We start from the raw sequence: 27,478 nt of genomic DNA, 5'->3' as shown, positions 1-27,478 counted from the left end.
AGCTGCCCATTTCCCACAGCTTCCCTGCAGAAAGGCTCTCAAGGCTGACTGCAACTGGCATACTTGGCACAAGATGGAGCCTACTGCCTGGTCTGCTATCATTTCTACTTCCTGTGGAGGGCCCGGGACCAAAGCAGAGGGTTGGAGCTAGAAGCAGACTAGCTCACCTGCGTACCCCTGCATGGCTTCTATTTGTCCATGACACAACAGTAAGCTGGAGTGGAGGGTGGGTGCCAAAGGGGCTCAAGTCTTAGGGAAAGTGTCCAACTTACTGTGCTTGCTCCAGGGTGGGCTGACGGAGTGTCCCTGCAGTCTTGGGAGAGCAGCTAGGAACCAAGGGAGAACTTGGCCTTGCTAAGCACCTTGAGATCGGCCTGGGTTTGAGCCATGTGACATTCTCACTGTTGCAGGGCAACTTGATGGGGTCTGTGGACAAACCAAACTCCTGCCAACCAAGCCTTGTAGGATGTTTTCTCTCCTGGGCCCAGAGCTGGTCAGCCACATCACTACTTCCTGTTCGTGGGGTGAGTGTAGGTCCAGAATGGGGTACCCCCATATGTATGGTGGTGAAGGGCTTTCCTGGGAAACCCCAGGAGCCATCCAGCCCCGTCTCCTCTGCATCAGCATCATACTGCTCACTACCCATGTGTTCGTGGGAGAAAAGTACAGTGTCTCTGCTCTGGCAGGCCTCTCCCAGGTCTGCCTCCCTGCTGGGCAGCTTGTCAGCTGGGTGCTGACGGATGGGTGATGGGGACAGAGCTGGAAGATCACCACCAGGCTTATTATCAGGGGGAGATGAGGACAGCCACAGGTGCCCAGTTGCTGAAGACACTGGCAACGCTGCCTCTTGATCACCAGATGGCACTGTGTGGCCCACAACTGGGCCCCCTGTGCTCTCTGCCACTAGACTGTGCGTAGCCCCATCCTGGACCAGCTGCTCCAAGGGAGGAGACCCTTCGTTGTCCGGGTTCTCCAGGAGGGACATGGTGAGGGGAGACATGAGTCCAGAAGCATATTCAGCATGCGTGCCTAACTGCCCCCTAGGGTCCTCTCCTGGGACAGGATGACTGTTTTTCACAGTGCTGGTCACCTGGATTGGGCCGTCTGCACTGACTTCTCTCAGAGGTGTGGTGACTGTGTCTCTTTGGTCTGGGGATCCAGGAACTGCAACGTGGGACAATGAGAAAGTGAAACCATCTTCCTCTGGGGATGGCAAGTTGCCCTCATTCTCCCCAGAAACCTCACTTTGGGAGGCATCCTGTCTGAGATCAAAGGAAGAGCCTCCACCTCTTTCCTGTCTATATATGAAATCTACCTGTGAACAGTGCAGCTTCTCTGCCAGGCTGTCTCTGGGAGAAGGCCCTGAGGAAGTAGAGTTATCTCTGCTCCAGTGCACGGGCCCCTTACTTGGGCTGCAGCTGTGATCAAGTGCTGCTCTTCTGTGGTTTATGGGGTCCCTGGAGTCCACCCAGCTTTTAGTTAGATCTTTCTTGTCACCTGTCCTGGGGCTAGAAAACAGACTCTGCTGTCTTTCTGCCACCTGCTTCTCAGGACCCTGTCCCCACATCTGGTGCAGGAAGAATGAGTCTTCCCTATTCTCCAGGGTGTTCCTTTGCTTTGTGGCCCTCTGACTAGAGATGTGTGAAAAAGAATCTTCACTGAAATCACTGTCATCAAGTTCCTCTACTTGGGCTCCATCATGGTTTTCAGAGTAAGAGTGGAACAGAGGGGGAGTCTCATTTGTGAGCTGACCCTCTGGGGGCCTGTACTGGCGTAAAGACCTTTTCAGTGGTTGGTATTTTAACTTCTGTTGGAGGAGAGGTGGCTGTTGGAACTGCTGGTGATAGAAACGCAGATGTTCCTCCCTCTCCTTCTGATGCGGCGGGATGTTTGTCCAAGCTTCAGACGCAGGCCTAGCAGGCGTGCCCCTCTGGCTGTCTTGACTGTACTCAGCCCTGTGGTGGGTGTTGCCAAAGGAGAGCTCAACTTGAGACACAAGCTGCTTCTGTACTGGCTGCACTGTCTGCACTTTCTTGCACTTGGTGGACAGCTTACCACGCACTAAGCCTTCTCCTGGGCCTGAGGCCCTGCTTTCCCACCCAAGGACAGTTTTGTTGCCCATTCGATTTTTCGCAGAGCACAATGGTGCTGACTCTTCTGCCTTTTTTTTGGCCAAATGTCCAGAGCGCACAGTTCCTTTCACAGGGCTAGCATGAATGGCCCACTCTTGTGAAGGACTCCCTCTGGAGCCTCCCCTTTTACCAGAGACCTTAGGTGCAGAAGCAAAAGGAACGTTGGGTGGGTGGCTGGTCAGAGGATGGACCTTCCCTCTCGTGGAACCAGGGGCTGCCACTGTGAGTGACTGCTGAAGTCCCAGCTTGACTTTTTTGGGAGAACATTTGTCCCCTGACAAAGCCCCAGGGGAGCTCTGAATTCGTTTTGGAGAGGAGTTTCCAGATGTCCGATTTCGACTGGTAACTGAAGTGCAACACTTAATGCCTTTCTTTAGTTCTTTGACCCTGTAAATAATCATTTTATGTTAAATGTGTATTTTCACATGTTCTGCAATTCCTTTTCTATAGCTTTCTGGGAAAACAAAAACCAAAGAAAAGTATCACAAGGATTGGGAGTTATTTCTTTATCTGGGATAGAATAAGAGGAAAAGGGAACATTCTGTTTCAGCATGAGATATCCCTCTGTACCTGAATGAAAAAGAGCAGTGTTGGCTGGTTGTAGTGGCTCACATCTGTAATCTCAGCACTTTGGGAGGTTGAGGCAGGAGGACTGTTTGAGCCCAGGAGTTCAAGACCAACCTGGGCAACAGAGCAAGACCTCATCTCTACTAGAAATAAAAAAATTAGCCAGACATGGTGATGCGTGTCTGTAGGCCCAGCTACTTGGGAGGCTGAGGCAGGGAATATTGCTTGAGCCCTGGAGTTCAAGGCTGCAGTGAGCCATGATCCCACTATTACACTCCAGCCTGGGTGACAGGGTGAGACTCTGTCTTTAAAAAACAAATGAGAAAGAACAGTGTCTTCTCTGAGGACATAAGCATGCACCCAACATTCCATGATCAGAAGAAGCGTTTTGGAAATCACCACAGCCCCATGTTAAGGGACAGGCCAGAGACGCCAGTCTCAGAAGTGCACTGTGTTTATGCAGGGCCCACACTGCTTCCTGGAGAGAGGCCAACTCAGGAGTTCGTGTCTACCACTTACCTGCAATTCCACAGAGTCCTCTTTTTCTGCAAACCACCCCCTTTCAGGCTTCTCTAGGAAGATGAGTTCCCTCAAACCTGCTGGGACCTCAGGAAGCAAAACCTCCAGAAATACACAGGCTTGTGCTCATTCCATTAAGGGAAAAATGACTTGTCTATTCCCAGGGTTTCTCAACCTTAGCACTATTGACATTTTGTACCAGATAATTATTTCTTGAAGGATGTTTAGCAGCATCCTTGGCCTCTGCTCACTAGATGCCAGTAGCACTTCTTCTCAGTCATGGCAATCAAAAATGTCTTACCTACTAGGAGAGCACATGTGACCACAGGGTGAGAGATGGAAGGGATCCCAGCAGATACCACAGTCACCCACAAAGAGGCCTGGCCAGGCAGTCAGAGTTGCTGGCTCTGACACCAACTCCTAGTGAGCCTTTGGAAAGATCCTACCCTTCTCTGGGCCTCAGTATATCCTCTAACATGTTTGGGTTGGGCCCTTCTGGACATAGATAGCTCTAAGTGAATCTGCCTTGAAAAGTAGTATGTCTTCTATCTCTTACAATTTGGGCTGAGGCCAGCAGGAAGAAAACATCACTGAGCCTTCCATCCATTAATATTTCACTTCCCACTAGCCATTTAAAAGCCACTGACAGAGTCAACTCCTGAACAAGGGAATGTGTCATTTTCCTCTTGTCATGCTTGCAAAGTGACAGGGCCTACCAGGTCACAGTCTTCAAATGACTAATTGCCAAGAACAAGGCTGTGGCGCTCAAGGTCAGATCCCTATGTGTGTGTGAGTGGGAGAGACGTGCATGCACTTGCACACACACGCGTGCACACATGCTCACACACACGCGTGCACACATGCTCACACACACGCGTGCTGCACAGGCTCACACACTCGCGTGCTGCACAGGCTCACACACACGCGTGCTGCACAGGCATGCACATGCACACTCACACACAACCTGCCATCTGGGAGCTGACTTACCGGTCAGCATAGCGCAAGGTGTTCAAAGTGTGTTCAGTGGCCACGTGGCTTGGTGAGATGTTGGCAATCATGCAGGTTTTGGCATTGCCGATGAAAGAGTCCTTCAGGACCTGTCCAAAACAGAAGGCAGGTCAAGAGTGAAGTCAATTAACAAAGTGCATACTGACTAATTACTAGGTGCAGGATGCTGGGCCATAGTTCCCTTCTGTCTACAAAAAGGTAATTAACATTAACAAAAGAAAACATACAAATGGCCAATAAACACAGAAAAAGGTACCCACACATCACCAATCCAAAAAATGCAAACAAACCATTAAAAAACCCAATATTTTTAACTCCATAAGATTAAGAGACTAATGACGCCATTCCTTGGTGAGGGTCCAGGGAAATGGGTACTCTTCTACGCTGGCATGTACCATGAACTGGACAAGCCTTCCAGAGGGCAGTTTGGCAATATGTATCAAAATGTAAAAAGAAGCCAGGTACGGTGGCACTCACCTGTCTGTAGTCCCAGCTACTCAAAAGGCTGAGGCAGGAGGATCGCTTGAGCCCAGGAGTTCAAGACTAGCCTGGGCAACATAGCAAGAACCTGTCTCAAAAAAAGAAAAAAACAAAACAAAACAGGAAAAAGTATGTTTTGGTTTGGCAATCACATTTCTAGGACTTTATCCTAAGGAGATAATTGCTCAATTGACCAAAAAAAAGTATATATGATATTCATTACATTATTTATAATAGTAATATTTAGTAAAACTCTAGGTATCTATAAACAGGGAACAAACTAAATAATTATACACTGAATATAGTAAAACTATTAAAAATGATTATACCTGTACTTAGGAACACAGAAAGATATCTAAAGCTTATATCTTCGAGGGAAAAAGGTGTATGATTCCATAACTCCGTAAGCAGATCCATATGAGGCTATGCGGGCGGAGAGATGACTAGAAGGAAGTTCACTAATGTAGCAGTGTGTGGTTATCACTGAGGTCTCGGACTTTAAGTTATCTTTTACTTTCTTCTTTATACTTGTATGTACAATTGGAATTCTTATGTTTTAATTAAAAAGAAACACATTTTCTGGAAATGGGGAACTTGTCTTAAAAAATAACAGCTGGCCGGGTACGGTGGCTCATGCCTGTAATCCTAGCACTTTGGGAGCCCAAGGCGGGCAGATCACCTGAGGTCAGGAGTTCAAAACCAGCCTCGCTAACATGGTGAAACCCCGTCTCTATTAAAAATACAAAAGTTAGTGAGGCGTGGTGGCACACACCTGTAGTCCCAGATACTCCAGGGGCTTGCGGCAGGAGAATCGCTTGAACCCAGGAGGTGGAGGTTGCAGTGAGCCAAGATCACACCACTGCACTCTGGCCTGGGCAACAGAGCCAGACTCCCTCTCAAAAATAAATAAATAAATAAGTAAAAAACAACAGAGCCAACGCCAGAATCAGGACTAACCACCTATAAGTAGGTTCCTGGGTCCCTGGTTAAAATCATGTTTGAGAAGACCTAACCTACAGATCACCAACTGTGATGGGTAAGGAACTATGTTTTTACAGGTTCTGCCCACGTACTATGGAGCCGCTACTCTAGCTGCACAGAATAAAACTCTGCCCATGTGTGGGGCTGGCTTCATCCTGCAGCATACAAAAAAATCTTCTCCTAGACATCCCTCTACCTTGTCTGTCCTCCACTGTGCACAGGACACAAGGCGAAAAAGAACCCAGGACACCCACAACTGTCTTCACAGCTGTTTATACCTAGGTACACCCTCCCATGCCACTCTTCCGCAGCCATTATGAATGCTGATTTAACATCTACTGGAGTTTTCTGTTAATAAAGAGGCACACTTTCATGACAGAAAAACAAAACAAAACAAAAACCCTATTTGTTCCACTAAGAATAATCATAGTTAACATTTATGTAATTTTTTCGTGTAGTGTTTTTTTCCGTGTCGCACATTTTAAAAATGATAAAAACAGAAAGTGGTCATACAGTACATGATCTTTTAACATGAAAAGTTGCAGTTTCACCTTTATTCCCATTGTTACTTCCAAATAGATCCAATGCTGTTTCTTCTGCATCTTTTTAAACGTTTTTCCCTGTGTGGCTATGTTAATAGTAGAAATCACATAGGCATTCACATTATTACCTTGTTCTACAGCTTGCTTTTTTCACATCACAATAGATCTTGGTCATCTTTCCTATCAGTACATGTAGAAAATCTAGCTCATTCATTTTAACTGCCTGAAGCCGTTATTTTTTTGTGCCGAAACACTGGTCTAAGTCTTAGAGCCAAGAAAGTATCAGATAGCTACGCCACCCTATTCAATGCAAAGGCTTAGAGACTTCACTAATTCAACATTTTCTTTTCTTTTTTAAGATGAGGTCTCTTTTGGTCGCCCAGGCTGGAGTGCAGTGGTGTGATCACAATTCACTGCAGCCTCAACCTCCAGGGCTCGAGTAATCCTCCCACCTCAACCTCCCAAGTAGCTGGGACCATGGGACCACAGGCATGAGCCACCACACCCAGTTAATTTTTAAATTTTTTGCAGAGAGGTTGTTTGGGCTGGTCTGGAACTCCTGGGCTCAAGCGATCCTCTTGCCTCAGCTTCCCAAAGTGCTGGGATTACAGGCATAAGCCACTGTGCCCTGCCGAGAGTTACCACACACTGGAAATAAACAGAAAGGTGGTGACCAGAACAGCGCTGCTCTCCCCAAGGAACCCCTGCCGACCCATACTGAAGATATCTCTGCCTGAGTCTGCCCCTTCCTAAAGTCCTATGACAGGCTGAGTATCCCTTCTCCGAAATGTTTGGGAAGAAAAGTTGTTTTGGATTTCAGATTTTTTTTTTCAGATTTTGGAATATTTGCATTATCCTTCTGGTTGAACATCCCTAACCCAAAAATCTGAAATCCTTTGAGCATCATGGCACTCAAAAAGTTTTTAATTTTGGCCAGGCCTGGTGGCTTATGCCTGTAATCCCAGTACTTTGGAAGGCTGAGGCAGGCGGATCGTTTGAGCTCAGGAGTTCGAGGCCAGCCTAGGCAACATGGTGAAACCCTGTCTCTACCAAAAAAAAAAAAATTATATATATATGGCCAGTCATGATGGCATGTGCCTGTAGTCCCAGCTACCTGGGAGGCTGAGGTGGGAGGATTGCTTGAGCCTGGGAGGCAGAGGCCACAGTGAGCCAAGATCACACCACTGCACTCCAGCCTGGGTGACAGAGTAAGACCCTGTCTCAAAAACAAGAACAAAAAGTTTTGATTTTTGAAGCATTTCAGATTTCAGTTTTTAGATTAATGATACTCAACTTGTAGACAGAGTTCCTGGAAGGAATTTCACTCCTCTCCTTCTCTTTTCCCCACTGTGCCCAGCCAGCATCATGTCTTACTGACAGTGGATGCTCGACTGAATGAACAAATACATGAAATAACGAAGAAATGAATGAATCAGAACAAACTCAAGGCTCACATTTAACTTTACCTGAGTTAGTTTGCTTTGCCTGAAGGGAGTATGGGTCTGTTCCTGATCCAGTGCTCGGATACATTCCTTCAGCTGCAAAGTGGGAGAACAAGCACATCAAGTATCAAGTGCAAAGGGAGAGTAACAGACCTGATGCCGCTTCCACAGGAAGCTTGTTTTTCTTCAATAAACCACACTCAGACAATCCTCCAAAAGGAAGTCAAAATGGCCTATAGTTTCCATTCAACAAGAGAAACCAAGCTAGATTGGGAAACACCATCATGTGCTGCCTAGCTGAAGGCCTCCCAGCTTAGAGGCTGGGATTCTAGGACTGGCCCTGAGTTGACGGTGGGGAACAGACAGACGCTGGGACCTACCCTCAGGTCCCAGAGTTCAAGCTCATGTGGTGGTGTTCTGGCTTGCTGGCTCCCTTTCTCTCCTCACATTCTTCCCAACTGTTGATGCACTTAAATAGACAAAATATCTATATCCACTTCCCTGCTCTCCACTCACACCTGCATACCTGTTGGTGTAGATTCAAGCATAGATTCAGATATAAACTATCTGAATGGGGTAGGAGAAATTCTAGAGCCAGAGCTAGAAGGAAACTGAGAAATCACCTAGGCCTACCCCCTCATTTTATTTATTTTTTTCTTATTTATTTATTTTTTTTTTTTGTAGAGATGGAGGTCTCTGTACATTGTTGCCCAGGCTGGTCTCAAACTCCTGGCTTCAAATGATCCTCCTGCCTCAGCCTCCCAGAGTGCCGGGATTACAGCCAGCACTTTGACCACACACAATTAAAAATGACCCTTCATTTAAAAATAGCAGGGTCTGTGGCCCAAAGGCAAAGGAATGTTACTTGCTCCTGGCTGTACTCCCTCAGTGAGAAGCGCTCACTGGACATGATGAGGACAGCAGAGATCTGGATATGTGGACCTCCAGGGGAAACACTCCCATCAGAAACAGTGGTGGGGGTCGTGAGGGGCAAGGTGAGGGAGGAGAGACCTTCTATTTCTGAGTGATGCATCTAGGCTAAAAGATAGTAAAAGAAAAGGAAAGGAGGTGGGTGCAGTGGCTCATGCCTGTAATCCCAGCACTTTGGGAGGCTGAGGCGAGCAGATTATTTGAGCTCAGGAGATCGAGACCAGCTTGGCCAACATGGTGAAACCCCGTCTCTACTAAAAATATAAAAAAAAAATTAGCCAGGCATGGTGGCACAAGCCTGTAATCCCAGTTACTCAGGAGGCTGAGAAAGGAGAAAAGCTTGAACCCAGGAAGCAGAGGTTGCAGTGAGCTGAGATCACGCCACTGTACTCCAGCCTGGGTGACAGAGCGAGACTCCGTCTCAAAAGAAAAAAAAAAAAGAGGGAAGAAGGTGGAAGCAATCCCTTGGAATTGCCACCAAGAATAGGTAGTTTGCCTCCAGAGTGTGCTATGGCTGTCCTTAGCAGCAGCCACAGATGCCCGCAACTGCCCTACCTCTATCCAAGAAGCTGCAGGGTATGAACAGGTGTGAGGAAATTTCCTCTTTTATTAAAAATCTATCCAGTATTCCCCAACTTTAGCACTGAGAAGATTCTCCACTGAGAATGAACAAGTAATCAAACCCTGCTCCTCACAGACTCAAATTCAAGCATGGCCACCAATCCCTACGAGCTTTCTTTTTTTCTTTTTTTAAATAAAAAAAGTTTGGCTCCCTCTCTCACCCTCCCAACTTATCCCTCATGAGGTCTGGAAAGAATGTACCTAGCTGGAGACTTCACTTCTGATAAAAAATAAGTAAATAATGTGGAGCGGCACAAGGCAGCATATACAGCTGGAAAAAGGAATGAGGAAGAGCTCTATGTACAGTCATGGAGTGATCTTGAGGATGCCGTTAAGTGACAAAAGCGAAATGCAAAACAGTGTTGAGAGTATGTTAGCATTTTTTCTAAGAAAAGGGGTGAGTGCAAACATATATATAGACAGACAGAAAAATGATTTTACAAGGGGAGGAAGGTAACAAGGTTGAGAGTACAGGGATGGAAACTATACTTTTTTGAATGTGGCTTATTTTACAATTTTTACTTTAAAACCGCATAATTTTTTTTGCTTTTTGCTGTTTGTTTGTTTAAGAGATGGGGTCTCACTTTGTTTCTCAGGCTGGAGTGCAGTAGCACAATCACAGCTCACTGCTGCCTTGAATACCTGGACTCAAGTGATCCTCTCACCTCAGCCTCCCAAGTAGCTTGGGTTACAGGTGCGCACCACCACACCCAGCTAATTTGTAAATGTTTTGTAAAGACAGGGGTCTCCCTATGATGCCCAGGCTGGTCTTGAACTCCTGGGCTCAAGTGATCCTCCTTCCTTGGCCTCCCAAAATGCTGAGATTACAGGCGTGAGCCACAGCTCCTGGCCTAAATGTTTTAACATAAATACAAAATAAGGTTAAATCAAAATAAATAAGGCAATTCTTAAAACCAAAACCAAACAAATGAACCTAACACTATGAAACTGGCAGGCTTAAACACACAGAGAAGAATTATTTCAGGTGATCTGACAGCATAATATTATGACTGTACATCCTTAGTGGGATACAACCCAATTAAAAAGAAAACTGCGATAAAAATCTTGAACTGAATTAATCATATTATAAATAATATTCGCATTATTTTGAAATACATATATATTAAAGTAGAGCAAATAAATGTTGTTAGGAACTAAGATTTCTAGCATAAGAGAAAAAAGAGACAAATATACATTTAAATAAATTAAATAAAAACCATGTAATTTTAATTTTATTTATTTTTTAAATATTATTATTCATTGGCTTTCTTCAGACGAGATAGTTTATTTTTTGAGACAGGGTCTTGCTTTGTTGCCGAGGCTGGAGTGCAGTGGTACAATCATGGCTCACTACAGCCTCAACCTCCTGGGCTCAAGCAATCCTCCCACCTCAGCCTCCCAAGTAGCTGTGACTACAGGCGTGTGCCACCACGCCCAGCTAGTTTTTAAGTTTTTTGCAGAGACAGGGTCTCATTATGTTGCTGAAGCTGGTCTCAAACTCCTGGGCTCGAGTGATCTGTCCACCTTGACCTCCCAAAGTGCTGGGATTATATGTGTGAGCCACTGGGCCTCGCTTGCAATCTTAAACTAATTTATTACTATAAATCCCACATATATTTTTCCTTTTCAAAACAAAAAATAACACCTTATTTATTAGCTCTGTCCACAGAAAAGGCCCAGAAGCAAGGGCTAACGCAGTAGTGATAAGCACCCCTAATACACAGACTGAAGTCTCTAAACACCATTTCCTTCTCAAAAAAACCAAGGCTCGACCGGGCACGGTGGCTCATGCCTGTAATCCCAGCACTTTGGGAGGCCGAAGTGGGCGAATCACGAGGTCAGGAGTTCAAGACCAGTGTAGCCAACATGGTGAAACCCTGTCTCTACTAAAAATACAAAAAATTAACTAAAAATACAAAAAATTAGCTGGTTGTGGTGGCAGGTGCCTGTAATCCCAGCTACTCGGGAGGCTGAGGCAGGAGAATCGCTTGAACCTAGCAGGTGGAGGTTGCAGTGAGCCAAGATTGTGCCACTGTACTCCTGCCTGGGCAACAGTGAGAGACTCCATCTCAGAAAAAAAAAAGAAAGAAAAAGAAACCAAGACTCATTGAAGAAATGGCTGATTTGAGGTCTGGAGAGGGAAAGGTCTAAAATGAGCCTAGAACATAGGCTCTTGTCATATCAGAAAGCCAGGAAGCTATCAAGAACGAGTAGGGTTGTGTCAGAAAGACACAGGAACATTCTTGAAACAGCTCCTATTGGCTAAATATGTTGAATTTAAGCAGCAAAAAAAGATATAATGATTTCAATGAGTTTAATATAATAGAAAAAAGGTAAACAACAACAATAAAACAAACTCATATTATGTTTAGGTAACATGAACACCAACTCATTCTGAAAAGTGGTGAATAAATTAAAGAATCATCTTGCTTCCACTACAAACTGTATGTCAGGATAATCAGATAGTTGAGGGAAAATTATTCTTTTCAGCTAATACATACAGAAGGAATATTAGAATTAGAATATCACCATTCTGGAACTCTTAATAAAATAATAGACATAGATGAGATTCTTCAATGGCTGATAAAATTCTTAGGTTAAAAACGGCTGAATGGCATGTCCTTAACAGAGACTAAGGGGAAAAAAAAGTAAAAATAAATAAAATAAAATAAAAAATAAAGGCTGAAAGGAAACTTTATAATGGAGGAATTAGGCTGACAACACTTGAATCTCTTTTCAATCTTAAAATCACAAAGAGAGACAACCAGACATTCTCTATCTCCTAATGTATTGCTATAGAAAATCTAAGAACTACCTATGAATTGTTTTTGCCAAAAAATATAGAACCTAAATCTGATCACATTTCTAATTCAGGACTGTCCCAGTAGAAATACATGAGCCAAAAATGCAAAACACATATGTAATTCTAAATTTCTAATAGTCATATCTTTTTTAAAAAAGAAAAAGAAACAGATAAAATTAATGTTAATTATATATTTTATTTAACTCAATATATCCAAAATATTATTTCAGCATGTAGTCAATATGAAAAAAATAAATGAGATATTCTACAAGCTTTTTTGGTAATCAAAATCCAGTGTGTATTTTACACTTAGAGCATATCTTAATTCAGACCAGCCACATTTCAAGTGCTCAATTGCCACATGTGGCTGGTGGCTACCATAGTGAACAACACGGCTATAGAGCTTAGCCACCTGACAGGAAACATAAAGGATAATGAGTAACATGTTAAACATCAACACAAGGATGCAGGTGGCCAAGTACAGAATGTGGCAAATCTTACAGGACAAGTGACCCAGTTTTCTTCAACCAGTACACTGATATAGAAAAAATGAAAGAGGGAATAAGAACTCACATAGGATTTTATTTGCACCTTGATTTGAACAAGTTAACTATAAAAAGACACTTATGGGACAATTAGAGGAATTATAATACTTACTGGATAATAAAGAATTACTTCTTTAGGTATGATAATGGCATTATGGCCATATTAAAAAGTAAGAGTATCTCTTTGAGATACATTTAAAAAAAATGTTTTTTGAGATGGAGTCTTGCTCTGCTGTCGCCCAGGCTGGAGTGCAGTGGCATGATCTCGGCTCACTGCAACCTCCACCTCCTGGGTTCAAGAGATTTTCCTGCCACAGCCTCCCGAGTAGCTGGAGTTGTAACAGCCTGCCACTATGCCCAACTTATTTTTGGTATTTTTAGTAGACAAGGTTTCACCATGTTGGCCAGGCTGATCTACCTCAAGTGATCCACCTGCCTCGGCCTCCAAAAGTGTTGGGATTACAGGCGTGAGCCACCACGCCCAGCCGAGATATATACAATATTTATGGAATAAATGACATGATGACTAGGATTTTCTTTCTTTCTTTTTTTTTTTTTTTGAGACTGAGTCCCACTCTGTCACCCAGGCTGGGGTGCAATGGCACGGTCTCGGCTCACTGCAACCTCCGCCTCCTGGGTTCAAGCGGTTCTCCTGCCTCAGCCTCCTGAGTAGCTGGGATTACAGGCACTCGGCACCACGCCCAGCTAACTTTTGTTATTTTTAGAGACAGAGTTTCACCATGTTGGCCAGTCTCGTCTCGAACTCCTGACCTCAAATTATCCGCCTGTCTTGGCCTCCCAAAGTGCTGGGATTATAGGCATGAGCCACCGCTCCCAGCTGGATTTTCTTTAAAATAATCCAACCAGGGGGAGGGAAGGGGTTGCTTAGATTTTTCATATGTTGGTAACTGTTGAATCTGACAGGTATATGGGAGATCATTATACTATTTGTTCTACTTTTCTATGTTTGAAAAATTAATATAATTTTAAAGCTTGGGGAAAGAGAGAAAGCTTAGTGGAGTTAACCATTCAGCAACTGCAGAAATACTTCTGTTCCTAATTGGCATGGATTGACCAGGGGAAAAGAAGGCAAGGAGAGAAGAAAATAGTTGCCTAGAATTGTGAGAGTCTGTCTGGTCAGCCCTCTATCTCCAACCCTGGCATTCTATTATTACATAAGAACAGGGCAGTTGCTTTGCTGATTCCACCCCACATTCATCCACTCTGCCTGTATGTAATGGCCAGTCTTTCAAGAAGGATTTTTAGATTAAAGATTTTGAACAACTTACAGCCAGTAGACTCTGATTTATTTCTGCACCTTCCATCTTTGTCTGTCTATCTGAGTCCCTTGCATCTGCTGCTCTTTCACTGCCAGCCAAGTCAATAAAAGAGATCCTAGAGAAAAGACACAGCAGGAGTGACTTCTGTGAAGCTTTATTTTTTTTTATTTTTTTATTTTTTTTTGAGACGGAGTCTCACTCTGTCGCCCAGGCTGGAGTGCAGTGGCGCGATTTCGGCTCACTGCAACCTCCGCTTCCCGGGTTCATGCCATTCTCCTGCCTCAGCCTCCCGAGTAGCTGGGACTACAGGTGCCTGTCACCACGCCCGGCTAATTTTTGGTATTTTTAGTAGAGACGGGGTTTCACCGTGTTAGCCAGGATGGTCTTGATCTCCTCACCTCGTGATCCGCCTGCCTTGGCCTCCCAAAGTGCTGGGATTACAGGCGTGAGCCACTGCGCCTGGCCAGAAGCTTTATTTTTATATCAGCCAGCATTCTGTGACCACTGGAAGAAATTAACATTGGCCCATCCTCTGGAAAGAAAAGACATTACTGAGCCGGGTGTGGTGGCTCACACCTATAAACCCAGCTACTTGGGAGGCTGAGGTGGAGTACTGCTTGAGGCCAGGAGTTCTAGAACAGCCTAAGCAACACAGCAAGACCCCATCTCTTAAAAAATTCTAAAAACTGGCTGGGCGTGGTGGCTCATGCCTGTAATCCCAGCACTTTGGGAAGCCGAGACGGGCAGATCACGAGGTCAAGAGATCAAGACCACCCTGGCCAACATGGTGAAACCCCGTCTCTACCAAAAATACAAAAATTAGCTGGGTATGGTGGTGCATGCCTGTAGTCCCAGCTACTCGGGAAGCTGAGGCAGGAGAATCACTTGAACCCAGGAGGCGGAGGTTGCAGTGAGCCAAGATCACGCCACTGCACTCCAGCCTGGTGACAGAGCGAGACTCCATCTCAAGAAAAAAAAAAAAATTGGCCGGGCACGGTGGCTCATGCCTGTAATCCCAGCACTTTGGGAGGCCGAAGTGGGCAGATCATGAGGTCAGGAGATTGAGACCATCCTGGCTAAAATGGTGAAACCCTGTCTCTACTAAAAATACAAAAAATTAGCCAGGCGTGGTGGTGGGCGCCTGTAGTCCCAGCTACTCGGGAGGCTGAGGCAGGAAAATGGCGTGAACCCGGGAGGCGGAGCTTGCAGTGAGCCGAGATTGAGCTACTGCACTCCAGCCTGGGCGATAGAGCGAGACTCCGTTTCAAAAAAGAAAAAAAATTGTAAAATTGTAAAAATTAGCTGGTAGGCTGAGTAGCTGGGACTACAGGTGTGGACCACCACACCTAGCTATTTTTTTTTTAAGAGATGGGGTGGATGTGAGTGCCATCTGGCTGCGACATCTGTCACCCCATTGATCGAACTCCTAGGCTCAAGAGATCCTCTCACCTTGCCCTCCCAAAGTGCTGAGATTACAGGTGTCAGCCACCATCAGCCTACCACTTAATTTTTACATTTTTTTTTTTTTGAGACGGAATCTCGCTCTGTTGCCAGACTCTTGAGCCTAGGAGTTCGAGACCAGCCTGCGCAAAATAGAGAGACCCTGTCTCAACCCTGGAGATCAATGGGGTGACAGATGTCGCAGCCAGATCTCCCTCACATCCACCCTGTCTCTTAAAAAAAAAAAATAGCTAGGTGTGGTGGTCCATACCTGTAGTCCCAGCTATCAGGAGGCTGAGGCAGGAGGACTGCTTGAGCCCAGGAGTTCCAGGCTGTAGTAAACTATGATCATGCCACTGCACTCCAGCCTGGGTGACAGAGCAAAGCCCTATCTTATAAACAAACAAACATGAGTGTCAGCTTTCCAAGAGTATCACAAGATTCTGATCTGTCAGTTAATGCTGGTACTGTCCACTCAAACATGTCTATTGGTTTTAATAATTTATGAGAAAGTATGACTAAAATTAATAAAACATTCTTCCCAAAAGGCTAAATGACCACAATGCTAATCACTTAAGTAACCACTTAGGTAATTACATAGAAACTTTTGTGGACAGCAATCCAGCAAAAAAAAAAAAAAAAAAAAAGAAAAGAAAAACACTCATTACTCAGAGGTGAAATAGGCTCATCCATCAGTGTGGCAGATTATTTGCTAAGAGAGCACCAGAGAAGCAATGAATGTATACAATTGTCTTATGGCTTCTTTCAAGAAGAATGGATTAATCTTCTCCCCCTACCTTTTTTGGCGTGTAAGCTCTCTGAGATGCATTCCCTACTGTTTCTCTGCTGAAACTGTGTTTCATGTTAGAAGCAATCAATGTCCCTTTTAATAACTTAGGGTTGACCAACAATAGGTCATTACTTCATGGTTAATCAACTGATGACACTTTAGTACAATGATTTATTTCAGGGCTAACAACTCTACTCTGTATCCCTGCAATGAAGAACTCCATGGTGGCAGGGTATCCTGTTGTTGAGAAAACATACTTCAAAGTCACATTAAAGGAAAGGCAGACAATGTAACTCCCTGATATTTCCAGCTCACCTGCCAAATGTCCTCTTGGCTGAATCTTTGATCTGAATTTGGATGATGGCATGGGAACGGGAGGAGTCTGCATTAACTCCAGTGGCCCCAGTGCTGCGCTCCTTGCTGCCCTTTAAGATCACCTGAAAATAAAATCCACAGGATGACTTCCCCAAGGAGTAAACAAAAGCCTCTGGCTACTAAGAGTTGGCTAAGAGCAGTAGACAGCAGACATATAATTGTGTCAGTGCACTGCAGTTTTTTCTGTCCAGGTGGAAAACTGCTCAAACACTAAATTATACCTAGTTAGTACCCAATGACAATGAAAACAATGTGAAATACTAATCCTGTGGAAGAACATTCCATAGCTCAAGAGCTAATTTACTTCTTGATCTCATATACTCTTTTTAGTATCTTTGATGGATTTAGCCTAACTAAAATCCCTAGGGCATAACTTGGCTCCAAATCAAGGTCTCATAATACCCATCTATCTTAGTAACTGAGGCAAAGGACATAAATGTGCATTATAGCATGACTAATCACATCCACCTGTTCTACCAGGAGGCAGTCATAAAGGAGGCCAGGCCCGATGTAGAAATATGGAAGTGATGAGTTACTGTAATTACCATGAGCCCATGATTTCCCTTGAGACTAATCCTCACTCACCCTAGACTGGGAGTAAAGACTAACAGGAGTCCTTCCGGCCATCATGGAACGGGGCAGGGGAGGTGAAGCGTCAGGATTGGCCTGCAGCCACTGAAAACACAGCCATTTAAGAACATGCTGCCCTTATTTTGGACAGGGGTATGAGTGTTAGTTACTGAGAATAAAAAAGGCAAAACAAATTTTTTTTGAAATAGGGGCTTACTCTGTTACCCAGGCTGGAGAGCAGTGGTATGATCATAGCTCACTGCAGCCATGACTTCCTGGGTTTGACAGGTACTCCCGGCTCAGCCTCCTGAGTAGCTGGGATTATAGGTGTGCACCGCCACACCTGGCTAATTTTTAAAATTTTTTGTAGAGACATGGTCTTACTATGTTGCCCAGGCTGGTCTTGAACTCCTGAGCTCAAGCAGTCCTCTCTCCTCAGTCCCTCAAAGTGGTAGGATTACGGGCATGAGCCACCACACCCAGCCACAAAGAACTTTAAAAACATTATTTGGGCCGGGCATGGTGGCTCACACCTGTAATCCCAGCTTCTCAGAAGGCTGAGGCAGGAGGATCATTTGAGCCCAGGAGGTTGAGGCTGCAGTGAGCCGTGATTACAGAGCAAGACCCTGTCTCAAAAAAATAAATAAATAAAAATTTAAAAATAAAGATTTAAAACTGTATTCACTTTTAAAGCCAGTAAAAGAAAAGGGGGTAGCAGTGGACAATGTATTTTTTCTTTTTTTTTCTAATAAAAAAACAGAGATGGGGTCTTGCTATGCTGCCCAGGCTGATTTTGAAGTCCTGGGCTCAAGCAATCTTCCCACCTCGGCCTCCCAAAATGCTGGGATTACAGGTGTGATATATTTCAATGAAATTTTAGAATGTGGAAAGATAATGAAGGGATGGTAATTGCCAGCAATGAAGTTATAAACTAAGTAAGTAAGTAGGAAAGGTGGGAGTCAGTCTATCAGCCCATTAGGACCCCTAAGAGGGGCTCAGACTCTGGAAGCACCAGGTACTGTTGGGATAAGGCAAAGATACACACTGTCAGTGATCAGAGCAGTAAAGCCCTTAGTGAAACAGTCCCCATTCATCCCCACCCTGTGCAGGAGGCAGAAGGTATAGTCTCCAGAAAATGGGAACCAGAGACCACAGAGGACTAAGCACCAGGCACCGTGTGGGGCAGAGTGAAGTCAAAGAACTTAAACAAGGATTAAGTAAAAGCAACACACCAGCGTTCCCCAACATCAGTCCTCAGCCAGAATTCTCTGGAGAAACCCTCACTCCCAAGCCCTTCACATGTTTACATTTTGGGGACTTCCCCGGCAAAGCCAATTAACTTTCAACCTATAGTGAAGCTTAATGATCAGCAAGCACACCTCCGACACACAAACTTTGTGACTGTTATTTTTTTAGTGCCTCATACTTAAACGTGAATAGAAAGCCAAAGCCACTAGCATGAAAACACCAAACCAAAAGAGGGAATAGACAAAGCACTTGGAAATTTAAAATATGATAAAGTAAAAATTGTATTTAAAAGGTAGTAAGATTTAGGCTGGGCATGGTGGCTCATGCCTGTAATCCCAATGCTTTGGGAGGCTGAGGCAGGAGGATCACTTGAGCCCAGGAGTTCAAGACCAGCCTGGGCAAATAGTGAGACCCCCCCCAACTCTAAAAAAATTAGCTAGGTGCAGTGGTGCACACCTGTAGTCCCGGACAGCAGGCTGAGGCAGTAAGCTGCACTCCCGCCTAGGGGACAAAAATCCCATCTCTTAAAAAATAATCACCTACTATCAAGTTCAGGGGGAAAAATAAATTAAATAAAATAAAAGGTTGTAAGTTTTAGGTTTTTTGTTTGTTTGTTTGTTTTGGAGTTGTAAGTTAAGGATATGTCCCAGGAAATAAAACATAAACAAGATCTGCACTCTCATGTTTGTTGCAGCCCTGTTCACAATAGCCAAGATTTGGAAGCAACCTAAGTGTTCAAGAGATGAATGGATAAAGAAAATGTGGTGCTCGTACACAATGGAGTACCCATTCAGCCATGAAAAAGAATGAGATCCTGTCATTTGCAACAACATGGATGGAACCGGAGATCATTATGTTAAGTGAAATAAGCCAGGCACAGAAAGACAAACATCACATGTTCTCACTTATGTGTGTGTGATCTAAAAATCAAAGCAATTGAACCCATGGACATAGATACTAGAAGGATGGTTACCACAGAGGCTGGGAAGGGTAGTGGGGATGTGGGGGTGGTTAATAGGTACACAAAGAAATAATGAATAAGACCTACTATTTGACAATATAACAGGGTGATTATAGTCAACAATATTTTATTGGCTGGGCATGGTGGCTTACACCTGTAATCCCAGCACTTTGGGAGGCTAAGGCAGGTGGATCACTTTAGTGCAGGCCTTTGATACCAGCCTGGCCAACACGGTGAAACCCCATCTCTACTAAAAATACAAAAATTAGCCAGGTGTGGTGACGCACACTTGTAGTCCCAGCTACTCAGGAGGCTGAGGCACGAGAATTGCTTGAACCCGGGAGGTGGAGTTGTAGTGAACTGATATCGCACCGCTGCACTCCAGCCTAGGCAACAAAGCAAGACTCTGTCTCAAAAACAACAACAACAACAACAACAACAATATTATTTGAGGCCAGGCCTGGTGGCTTATGCCTATAATCCCAGAACTTTGGGAGGCTGAGGTAGGGATCGCTTGGGCCCAAGAGTTTGAGACCAGCCTGGGCAACATAGCAAGACCTCATTTCTACAAATTAAAAAAAGAATAACTGGGCCAGGCACGGTGGCTCACACCTGTAATCCCAGCACTTTGGGAGGCTGAGGCGGGTGGATCACGAGGTCAGGAGATCGAGACCGTCCTGGCTAACATGGTGAAACCCCATTTCCACTAAAAATACAAAAAACTAGCTGGGCATGGTGATGCACGCCTATAGTCCCAGCTACTTGGGAGGCTGAGGCAGGAGAATTGCTTGAACCCAGGAGGCGGAGGTTGCAGTGAGCTGAGATCGCACCATTGCACTCCAGCCTGGGCGACACAGCGAGACTCCGTCTCAAAAAAGAGTAAGAGCCGAGTGTGGTGGGTCACACCTGTAATCCTAGCACTTTGGGAGGCTGAGGCAGGCAGATCACTTGAGGTCAGGAGTTTGAGATCAGCCTGGCCAACAGGGTGAAACCCCGTCTCTACTAAAAATACAAAAATTACCCGGGTGTTGTAGTGCACGCCTGTAATCCCAGCTACTCGGGAGGCTGAGGCAGTAGAACTGCTTGAACCCAGAGGCGGAGGTTGCAGTGAGCCGAGATTGTGCCATTGCACTCCAGCCTGCGGGACAAGAGTGAAACTGCATCTCAAAAAAAAAAAAAAAAAAAAAAAAAAAAGAATAAGAAAGTCCTATTTCATTTTTTCTCAATCTCTCACCATTTTAATTTATATCATATTGAACATAGTCACAGTTTCTAAATTAAGAATCCAAAAGTTGACAGAGCCAAACTTCAACAATAAGACATAAAAGATCTTAACAGGTAGTAGTGGTTGCTTTTTAGAAATTTAATTAACTAAAAATATTTTTTCCATGATCTAAGCAATAGTATGTTTCTAAAGATTATCTGTATGACCTCTCTAAGCCTCACACTGCATACTTGTAAGATGCTGGCTATCAGCCTGTCTGCCTCGCAGGGCCGCGGTGAGACGGGAACAGCGCTGGGGAATGTGGATTGAGTGCCTCCTAGGTGCCAAGCACTGGGGCCCCACGTACCTGTTCGGTTTTGTTCATGGTTTTCATCACTATGTAACATACAACCCAGCATGCTTATTTATTATCTCGATTATCCATCTCCCCCTCTAGAAAAAAAGTTTCATGAAGAGAAAGCTTTTGGCATCATTTGTTCACCATATTTAGAGCAGTGCCTGGCTCGTCAGAGAGGCTCAAAATCACTGGTGGAGCAATGAATGAATGGGTATCCCACTGAGTCCTTGCTGAGATGATCCAAGGTACAGATGGGAGCATGGGATGTAGGAGGAGGATCACGGCTATGAATTCACAGAGGAGCGTGCAGTGGTCCTGGCATTGAAACTGACTGTTTAACCCTAAAGTCTGCCCTATTCAGTGCTCTAAACAAATGGTGTCCATGAAAGTGCTGCTACGCTGTAAAGCGCTGTATGCCCATAACCTGTTATAAGAATTGCACCTTCCCTCTCCCTCTCCCTCTCCCTCTCCCTCTCCCTCTCCCTCTCCCTCTCCCTCTCCCTCTCCCTCTCCCTCTCCCTCTCCCTCTCCCTCTCCCTCTCCCTCTCCCTCTCCCTCTCCCTCTCCCTCTCCCTCTCCCTCTCCCTCTCCCTCTCCCTCTCCCTCTCCCTCTCCCTCTCCCTCTCCCTCTCCCTCTCCCTCTCCCTCTCCCTCTCCCTCTCCCTCTCCCTCTCCCTCTCCCTCCCTCTCCCTCTCCCTCTCCCTCTCCCTCTCCCTCTCCCTCTCCCTCTCCCTCTCCCTCTCCCTCTCCCTCTCCCCTTTCTTTGGTCTCCCTCTCCTTCTTTTTTCGGTCTCCCACTATTATCGAAGCTGGACTGTACTGCCATGATCTCGGCTTGCTGCAACCTCCCTGCCTCGGGCTCCTGTGACTCTCCTGCCTCGGCCTGCCGAGTGCCTGGGATTGCAGGCGCGCGCCGCCACGCCTGAATGGTTTTTGTATTTTTGGTGGAGACGGGGTTTCGCCGTGTTGACCGGGCTGGTCTCCAGCTCCTGGCCTCGAGTGATCTGCCTGCCTTGGCCTCCCGAGGTGCTGGGATTGCAGACGGAGTCTCGCTAACTCAGTGCTCAATGGTGCTCAGGCTGGAGTGCAGTGGTGTGATCTCGGCTCGCTGCAACCTCCACCTACCAGCCTCCTGCCTTGGCCTCTTAAAGTGCTAAGATTACAGCCTCTGCCCCGCCGCCACCCCGTCTAGGAAGTGAGGAGCATCTCTGCCTGGCCGCCCATCGTCTGGGATGTGAGGAGCCCCTCTGCCCGGCCGCCCTATCTGGGAAGTGAGGAGCGCCTCTGCCCGGCCGCCCATCGTCTGGGATGTGAGGAGCGCCTCTGCCCGGCTGCCACCCCGTCTGGGAGGAAGTGAGGAGCGCCTCTGCCTGGCTGCCCCGTCTGGGAGATGAGGAGCACCTCTGCCTGGCCGCCCCATCTGGGAGGTGAGGAGCGCCTCTGCCTGGCCGCCACCCCGTCTGGGAGGAAGTGAGGAGCGCCTCTGCCCGGTTGCCCCATCTGGGAAGTGAGGAGCGCCTCTGCCTCGCCGCCACCCCGTCTGGGAAGTGAGGAGGGCCTCTGCCCGGCCGCCACCCCATATGGGAAGTGAGGAGCGCCTCTGCCTCGCCGCCACCCCGTCTGGGAAGCGAGGAGCGCCTCTGCCTGGCCGCCACCCCGTCTGGGAAGTGAGGAGGGCCTCTGCCCGGCTGCCACCCCATATGGGAAGTGAGGAGCGCCTCTGCCCAGCCGCCCCTTCTGGGAGGTGAGGAGCGCCTCTGCCCAGCCGCCCCTTCTGGGAGGTGAGGAGCGCCTCTGCCTGGCCGCCACCCCGTCTGGGAGGAAGTGAGGAGCACCTCTGCCCAGCTGCCCCATCTGGGAAGTGAGGAGCGCCTCTAACCGGCTGCCACCCCGTATGGGAAGTGAGGAGCGCCTCTGCCCGGCCGCCCACTCTGGGAAGTGAGGAGCGCCTCTGCCTGGCCGCCCACTCTGGGAGGTGAGGAGCGCCTCTGCCTGGCCACTCCGTCTGGGAAGGGAGGAGCGCCTCTGCCCGGCCACCCCGTCTGGGAGGTGAGGAGCGCCTCTGCCCGGCCGCCACCCCGTCTGGGAGGAAGTGAGGAGCACCTCTGCCCGGCCGCCCCGTCTGGGAGGTGAGGAGCACCTCTGCCCGGCCGCCACCCCGTCTGGGAGGAAGTGAGGAGCACCTCTGCCCGGCCGCCCCGTCTGGGAGGTGAGGAGCGCCTCTGCCCGGCCGCCACCCCGTCTGGGAGGAAGTGAGGAGCACCTCTGCCCGGCCGCCCCGTCTGGGAAGTGAGGATCGCCTCTGCCCGGCCGCCACCCCGTCTGGGAGGAAGTGAGGAGTGCCTCTGCCCGGCTGCCACCCCGTATGGGAAGTGAGGAGCGCCTCTGCCCGGCCGCCCCGTCTGGGAGGTGAGGAGTGCCTCTGCCTGGCCACCCCATCTGGGAAGTGAGGAGCGCCTCTGTCCAGCCACCCCGTCTGGGAAGTGAGGAGTGCCTCTGCCCGGCCGCCCCGTCTGGGAGGTGAGAAGTGCCTCTGCCCGGCTGCCACCCCGTCTGGGAGGAAGTGAGGAGCACCTATGCCCGGCTGCCCCATCTGGGAGATGAGGAGCACCTCTGCCCGGCCACCCCGTCTGGGAGGTGAGGAGTGCCTCTGCCTGGCCGCCACCCCGTCTGGGAGGAAGTGAGGAGCGCCTCTGCCCGGCTGCCCCATCTGGGAAATGAGGAGCGCCTCTGCCCGGCCGCCACCCCATATGGGAAGTGAGGAGCACCTCTGCCCGGCCGCCCCGTCTGGGAGGTGAGGAGCTCCTCTGCCTGGCCGCCCAGTCTGGGAAGTGAGGAGCGCCTCTGCCCGGCAGCCCAGTCTGGGAAGTGAGGAGCGCCTCTGCCCGGCAGCCCTGTCTGGGAGGTGAGGAGCGCCTCTGCCCGGCAGCCCAGTCTGGGAAGTGAGGAGCGCCTCTGCCCGGCCGCCCCGTCTGGGAGGTGAGGAGCACCTCTGCCCGGCTGTCACCCGGTCTGGGAGGAGGTGAGGAGCGCCTCTGCTCGGGCGGCCCCGTCTGGGAAGCGAGGAGCGCCTCTGCCCGGGCGGCCCCGTCTGGGAAGCGACGAGCGCCTCTGCCCGGGCGGGCCCGTCTGGGAAGCGAGGAGCGCCTCTGCCCGGCCGCCCTGTCTGGGAGGTGTACCCAACAGCTCCGAAGAGACAGCGACCATCGGGAGCGGGCCATGAGGACGATGGCGGTTTTGTTGAAAAGAAGAGGGGGGAAGTGTGGGGAAAGGAAGGAGAGATCAGATTGTTGCTGTGTCTGTGTAGAAAGAGGTGGGCATAGGAGACTCCATTTTGTTCTGACTAGGAGAAATTCTTCTGCCTTGGGATGCTGCTGATCTATGGCCTTTCCCCCAGCCCCATGCTCTCTGAAACATATGCTGTGTCAACTCAGGGTTAAATGGATTAAGGGCGGTGCAAGATGTGCTTTGTTAAACAGATGCTTGAAGGCAGCATGCTCTTTAAGAGTCATCACCACTCCCTAATCTCAAGTACCCAGGGGCACAAACACTGCAGAAGGCCGCAGGGACCTCTGCCTAGGAAAACCAGAGACCTTTGTTCATGTGTTTATCTCCTGACCTTCTCTCCACTATTATCCTATGACCCTGCCATATCCCCCTCTCCGAGAAACACCCAAGAATCATCAATAAATACTTCATAAATTAAAAAAAAAAAAAAAAAAAAAAAAAAAAAAAAAGAAATTTAATTAACTAAAAATATTTTTTCCATGATCTAAGCAATAGTATGTTTCTAAAGATTATCTGTATGTGAGATGTAAAATCAAAATTCAGAATCATACTTAAATACACCCATTTTGTAAAAAGTTTGCTAAAAATTTAAACAGACAACATGATGAATCCTTTTGTAAAGAGAAGAATCCGCTAATTTATAAAGCTAGTTCATCAACTATATGGCTACCACCTTTATGCTAATGAAATCGTAAGAGTTACAGTGGTAATCTCTTATACTGGATATGGCAAGTGCTGAGAAAAAAGCACTGCTAACTAAGCTCAGATGCTGGGTAAGACACTTAAGGCCAGCGCTGTGACTGAACCATCTGGTTTAAATGCACTTTCTGGCCCTGGCTTCTCCCTGTCCCTTTCACTTCATGTTTACACAGGCTGGGATGCAATGCTGATGGATCATCATAGATTGGTATTGTTCCTTTTTCAAACTTTTTTTTTTCTTCATTAGAAAGGACAAACTTACTGTGGAAAACTTGGAAAATATAGGAAAAGGATAAAGAAGAGAATATATATCTCTCATAATCCCAGTGATTATAAAACTCTGGTATATTTCCTTTCAGAGTTTTAGATTTCTTACAGCTCTTTTTTTTTGTCATTTACAAATCCCATGAAAAGACAACGGAGGTCTTAAACCTTTCCATTTGTAAAAGCAATATGTCTGACTAATAAGGAACACAGAGAAGCTACTTACACAAGGTCACATAGGTAGAATGTGGTCAGGCCAGGAATAGAAGCCAGATATCCTCTTCTACATGTGAGTAATGATGTTACTAATGATGCTAGTCCACTGAGACCTAGTGAGAGCTCAGAGAGGCCTCAAGACCATACTTCGCAAGGAAATGTGGATCTGAACAGGAAATGCAAAGGGTGGCCCTGTGGTTCTTCCTCAAGAGTGTCAAAAAAGATTGGCTTCTGAGATTGTGTTACAGACTTTTGAACTTGGGTTTTCACTGCATCTTGTACACCATAATGTACTGGGTATCTCTAAGTGCATCTCAGAGACCTAACATGTTGAGATGCCCTTTCCTGGTTAAATATGTTTTAGAGAAGGCATGAGGAGTTTCTGGTCCTTGGGCCAATTTTTTCCAATAACAGCTTGCTATAGTCATGCCTTCCAGAAACTATATAATAATGCACCTGAGCTATGAAGAGTAAAAATGAGGCAGTCTGTGAATATCATCACACTTTTGTAAATGACATATACAACCGAAGTATAGCAGTTAAAATGGTGAAATCTGGAGTCAGGTTGCCAGAGTTCACATGCCAGCTCTACCATGTGGTTGTGTAGACTACCGCAAGTCACTTAACTTTTAAGGGTCTCAGTTTCTTATCTACAAAATGGGAATTATGGCCGGGCACAGACGCTCACGCCTGTACTCCCAGCACTCTGGGAGGCTGAGAAGGGTGGATCACCTGAGGTCAGGAGTTTGACACCAGCCTTGCCAACACGGTGAAACCCCATCTCTATTAAAAATACAAAAATTGGCCGGGCACAGTGGCTCACGTCTGTAATCCCAGCACTTTGGGAGGCCGAGGTGAATGGATCACCTGAGGTCAGGAGTTCGAGACCAGCCTGGCCAACCTGGCGAAACCCCATCTCTACTAAAAATACAAAAATTAGCCAGGCATGGGTAGTGGGCACCTATAATACCAGGTACTCAGGAGGTTGAGGCAGGAGAATCCCTTGAACCTGGGAGGCAGAGGTTGCGGTGAGTCAAGATCATGCCACTGCACTCCAGCCTGGACAAGACAGCAAAATTCCATCTCAAAAACAAAACAAAAAGAAAAGATACTAAAGAACTTACATCTTTGTGTAAACTTCTAAAACTTAAACTATTTCCTTTTTTCATAAATGTAAAACAGAGTTTCATGGAAAAATAAAGCTTTAGAAATCAACATGAAATATCATGGGCTCCCTAGAGCAAACCAAAAAAAAAAAAAAAAAAAAAAAAAAAAGGAAGGAAGCAGATAAGAGAAAGAGAGAATCTATTTGGGGGAAATGCAAAGTCTAGGAGGCGAGCAAAATTAATGCAATCACCTTTAAAACTACTAAGCTCCCTTTTCCTCTCACTGCCTCCTCCTTCTCAGACTCCTTCCCTAACTAAACTCTGTTGGGCAAGTTTCTAAATCTAGGTTCTCTAGAGAGAACATATTATGTAAATAGTAAAATGGGAATCTGCTACAACAGGAAGTAATGATAACTGGGCCTGGTGTGGTGGCTCATGCCTGTAATCCCAGCACTTTGGGAAGCTGAGATAGAGGATCACTTGAGCCCAGAAGTTCAAGACCAATCTGGGCAACATCTACACAAATTTTTTTAAAAAATTAGCCAGGTGTAGTGATGAACACCTGTGGTCCTAGCTACTCAGAAGGCTGAAGTGGGAGGATCGCTTGAGCCCAGGAGGTTGAGGTTGCAGTGACCCGTGATTGCACCACTGCACTCCTGCCTAGGTGACAGAGTGAGACTCTATCTCAAAAACAAACAAACAAACAAAAAAAAAACGAAAAACTGTGGTGGTGCTGGGAAACATCATTCAGGGACTTAATAAGAATAATACATGTGGAAAGTTGAGCCAGCATCATACTATAAATTCTATGTATGTTATCTCACTTCCTTCTCCCCATCATCCAACCTAATCATCTATCATTATCTACATGTTTCAGGCTCAGAGAGATAAAGGATATGCTCAAGGATACATGGCACTGTAACTGGCTGCCCATTACAGCCAAGGCAATGATAAAACATGAAACAAGTTTATCAAAATTCCTAGGAATGAATACCTCTGACCATATAAAATGGGTATAGGAATGACTTTAAAAAACTGTGAATCTCTAAAACTGAAAACATGCCCACTAATTGTCTGACAAAATCTTGATTCTGAATCTGGGAAATGT

The 27,478-nt window shown here is 46.6% G+C and overlaps 1 protein-coding gene across 2 annotated transcripts in view; it reads right to left on the bottom strand.

Moving 5' to 3' along the window:
* Nucleotides 1-27,478, bottom strand: part of KIF24 (kinesin family member 24) — an 80,703-nt gene that overhangs the window by 3,069 nt on the left and 50,156 nt on the right. The window contains exons 7-11 of one of the 2 annotated variants that reach the window (XM_054502781.1): nucleotides 16,396-16,517; nucleotides 13,860-13,965; nucleotides 7,696-7,767; nucleotides 4,206-4,315; nucleotides 273-2,519 (exon numbers count right to left, since the gene is read on the bottom strand). In XM_054502781.1, coding sequence (XP_054358756.1) covers nucleotides 273-2,519; nucleotides 4,206-4,315; nucleotides 7,696-7,767; nucleotides 13,860-13,965; nucleotides 16,396-16,517 — 2,657 coding nt within the window. The remainder of the gene's footprint in view (nucleotides 1-272; nucleotides 2,520-4,205; nucleotides 4,316-7,695; nucleotides 7,768-13,859; nucleotides 13,966-16,395; nucleotides 16,518-27,478) is intronic. The other variant, XM_063650205.1, reaches the window with a different exon arrangement.

Source organism: Pongo pygmaeus, chromosome 13 (assembly GCF_028885625.2).
Source record: "Pongo pygmaeus isolate AG05252 chromosome 13, NHGRI_mPonPyg2-v2.0_pri, whole genome shotgun sequence".
Taxonomy (NCBI): Eukaryota; Metazoa; Chordata; class Mammalia; order Primates; family Hominidae; genus Pongo; species Pongo pygmaeus.
Note: the sequence above shows the minus strand (reverse complement) of the source record. Positions and strands in the feature narration are given on the sequence as shown.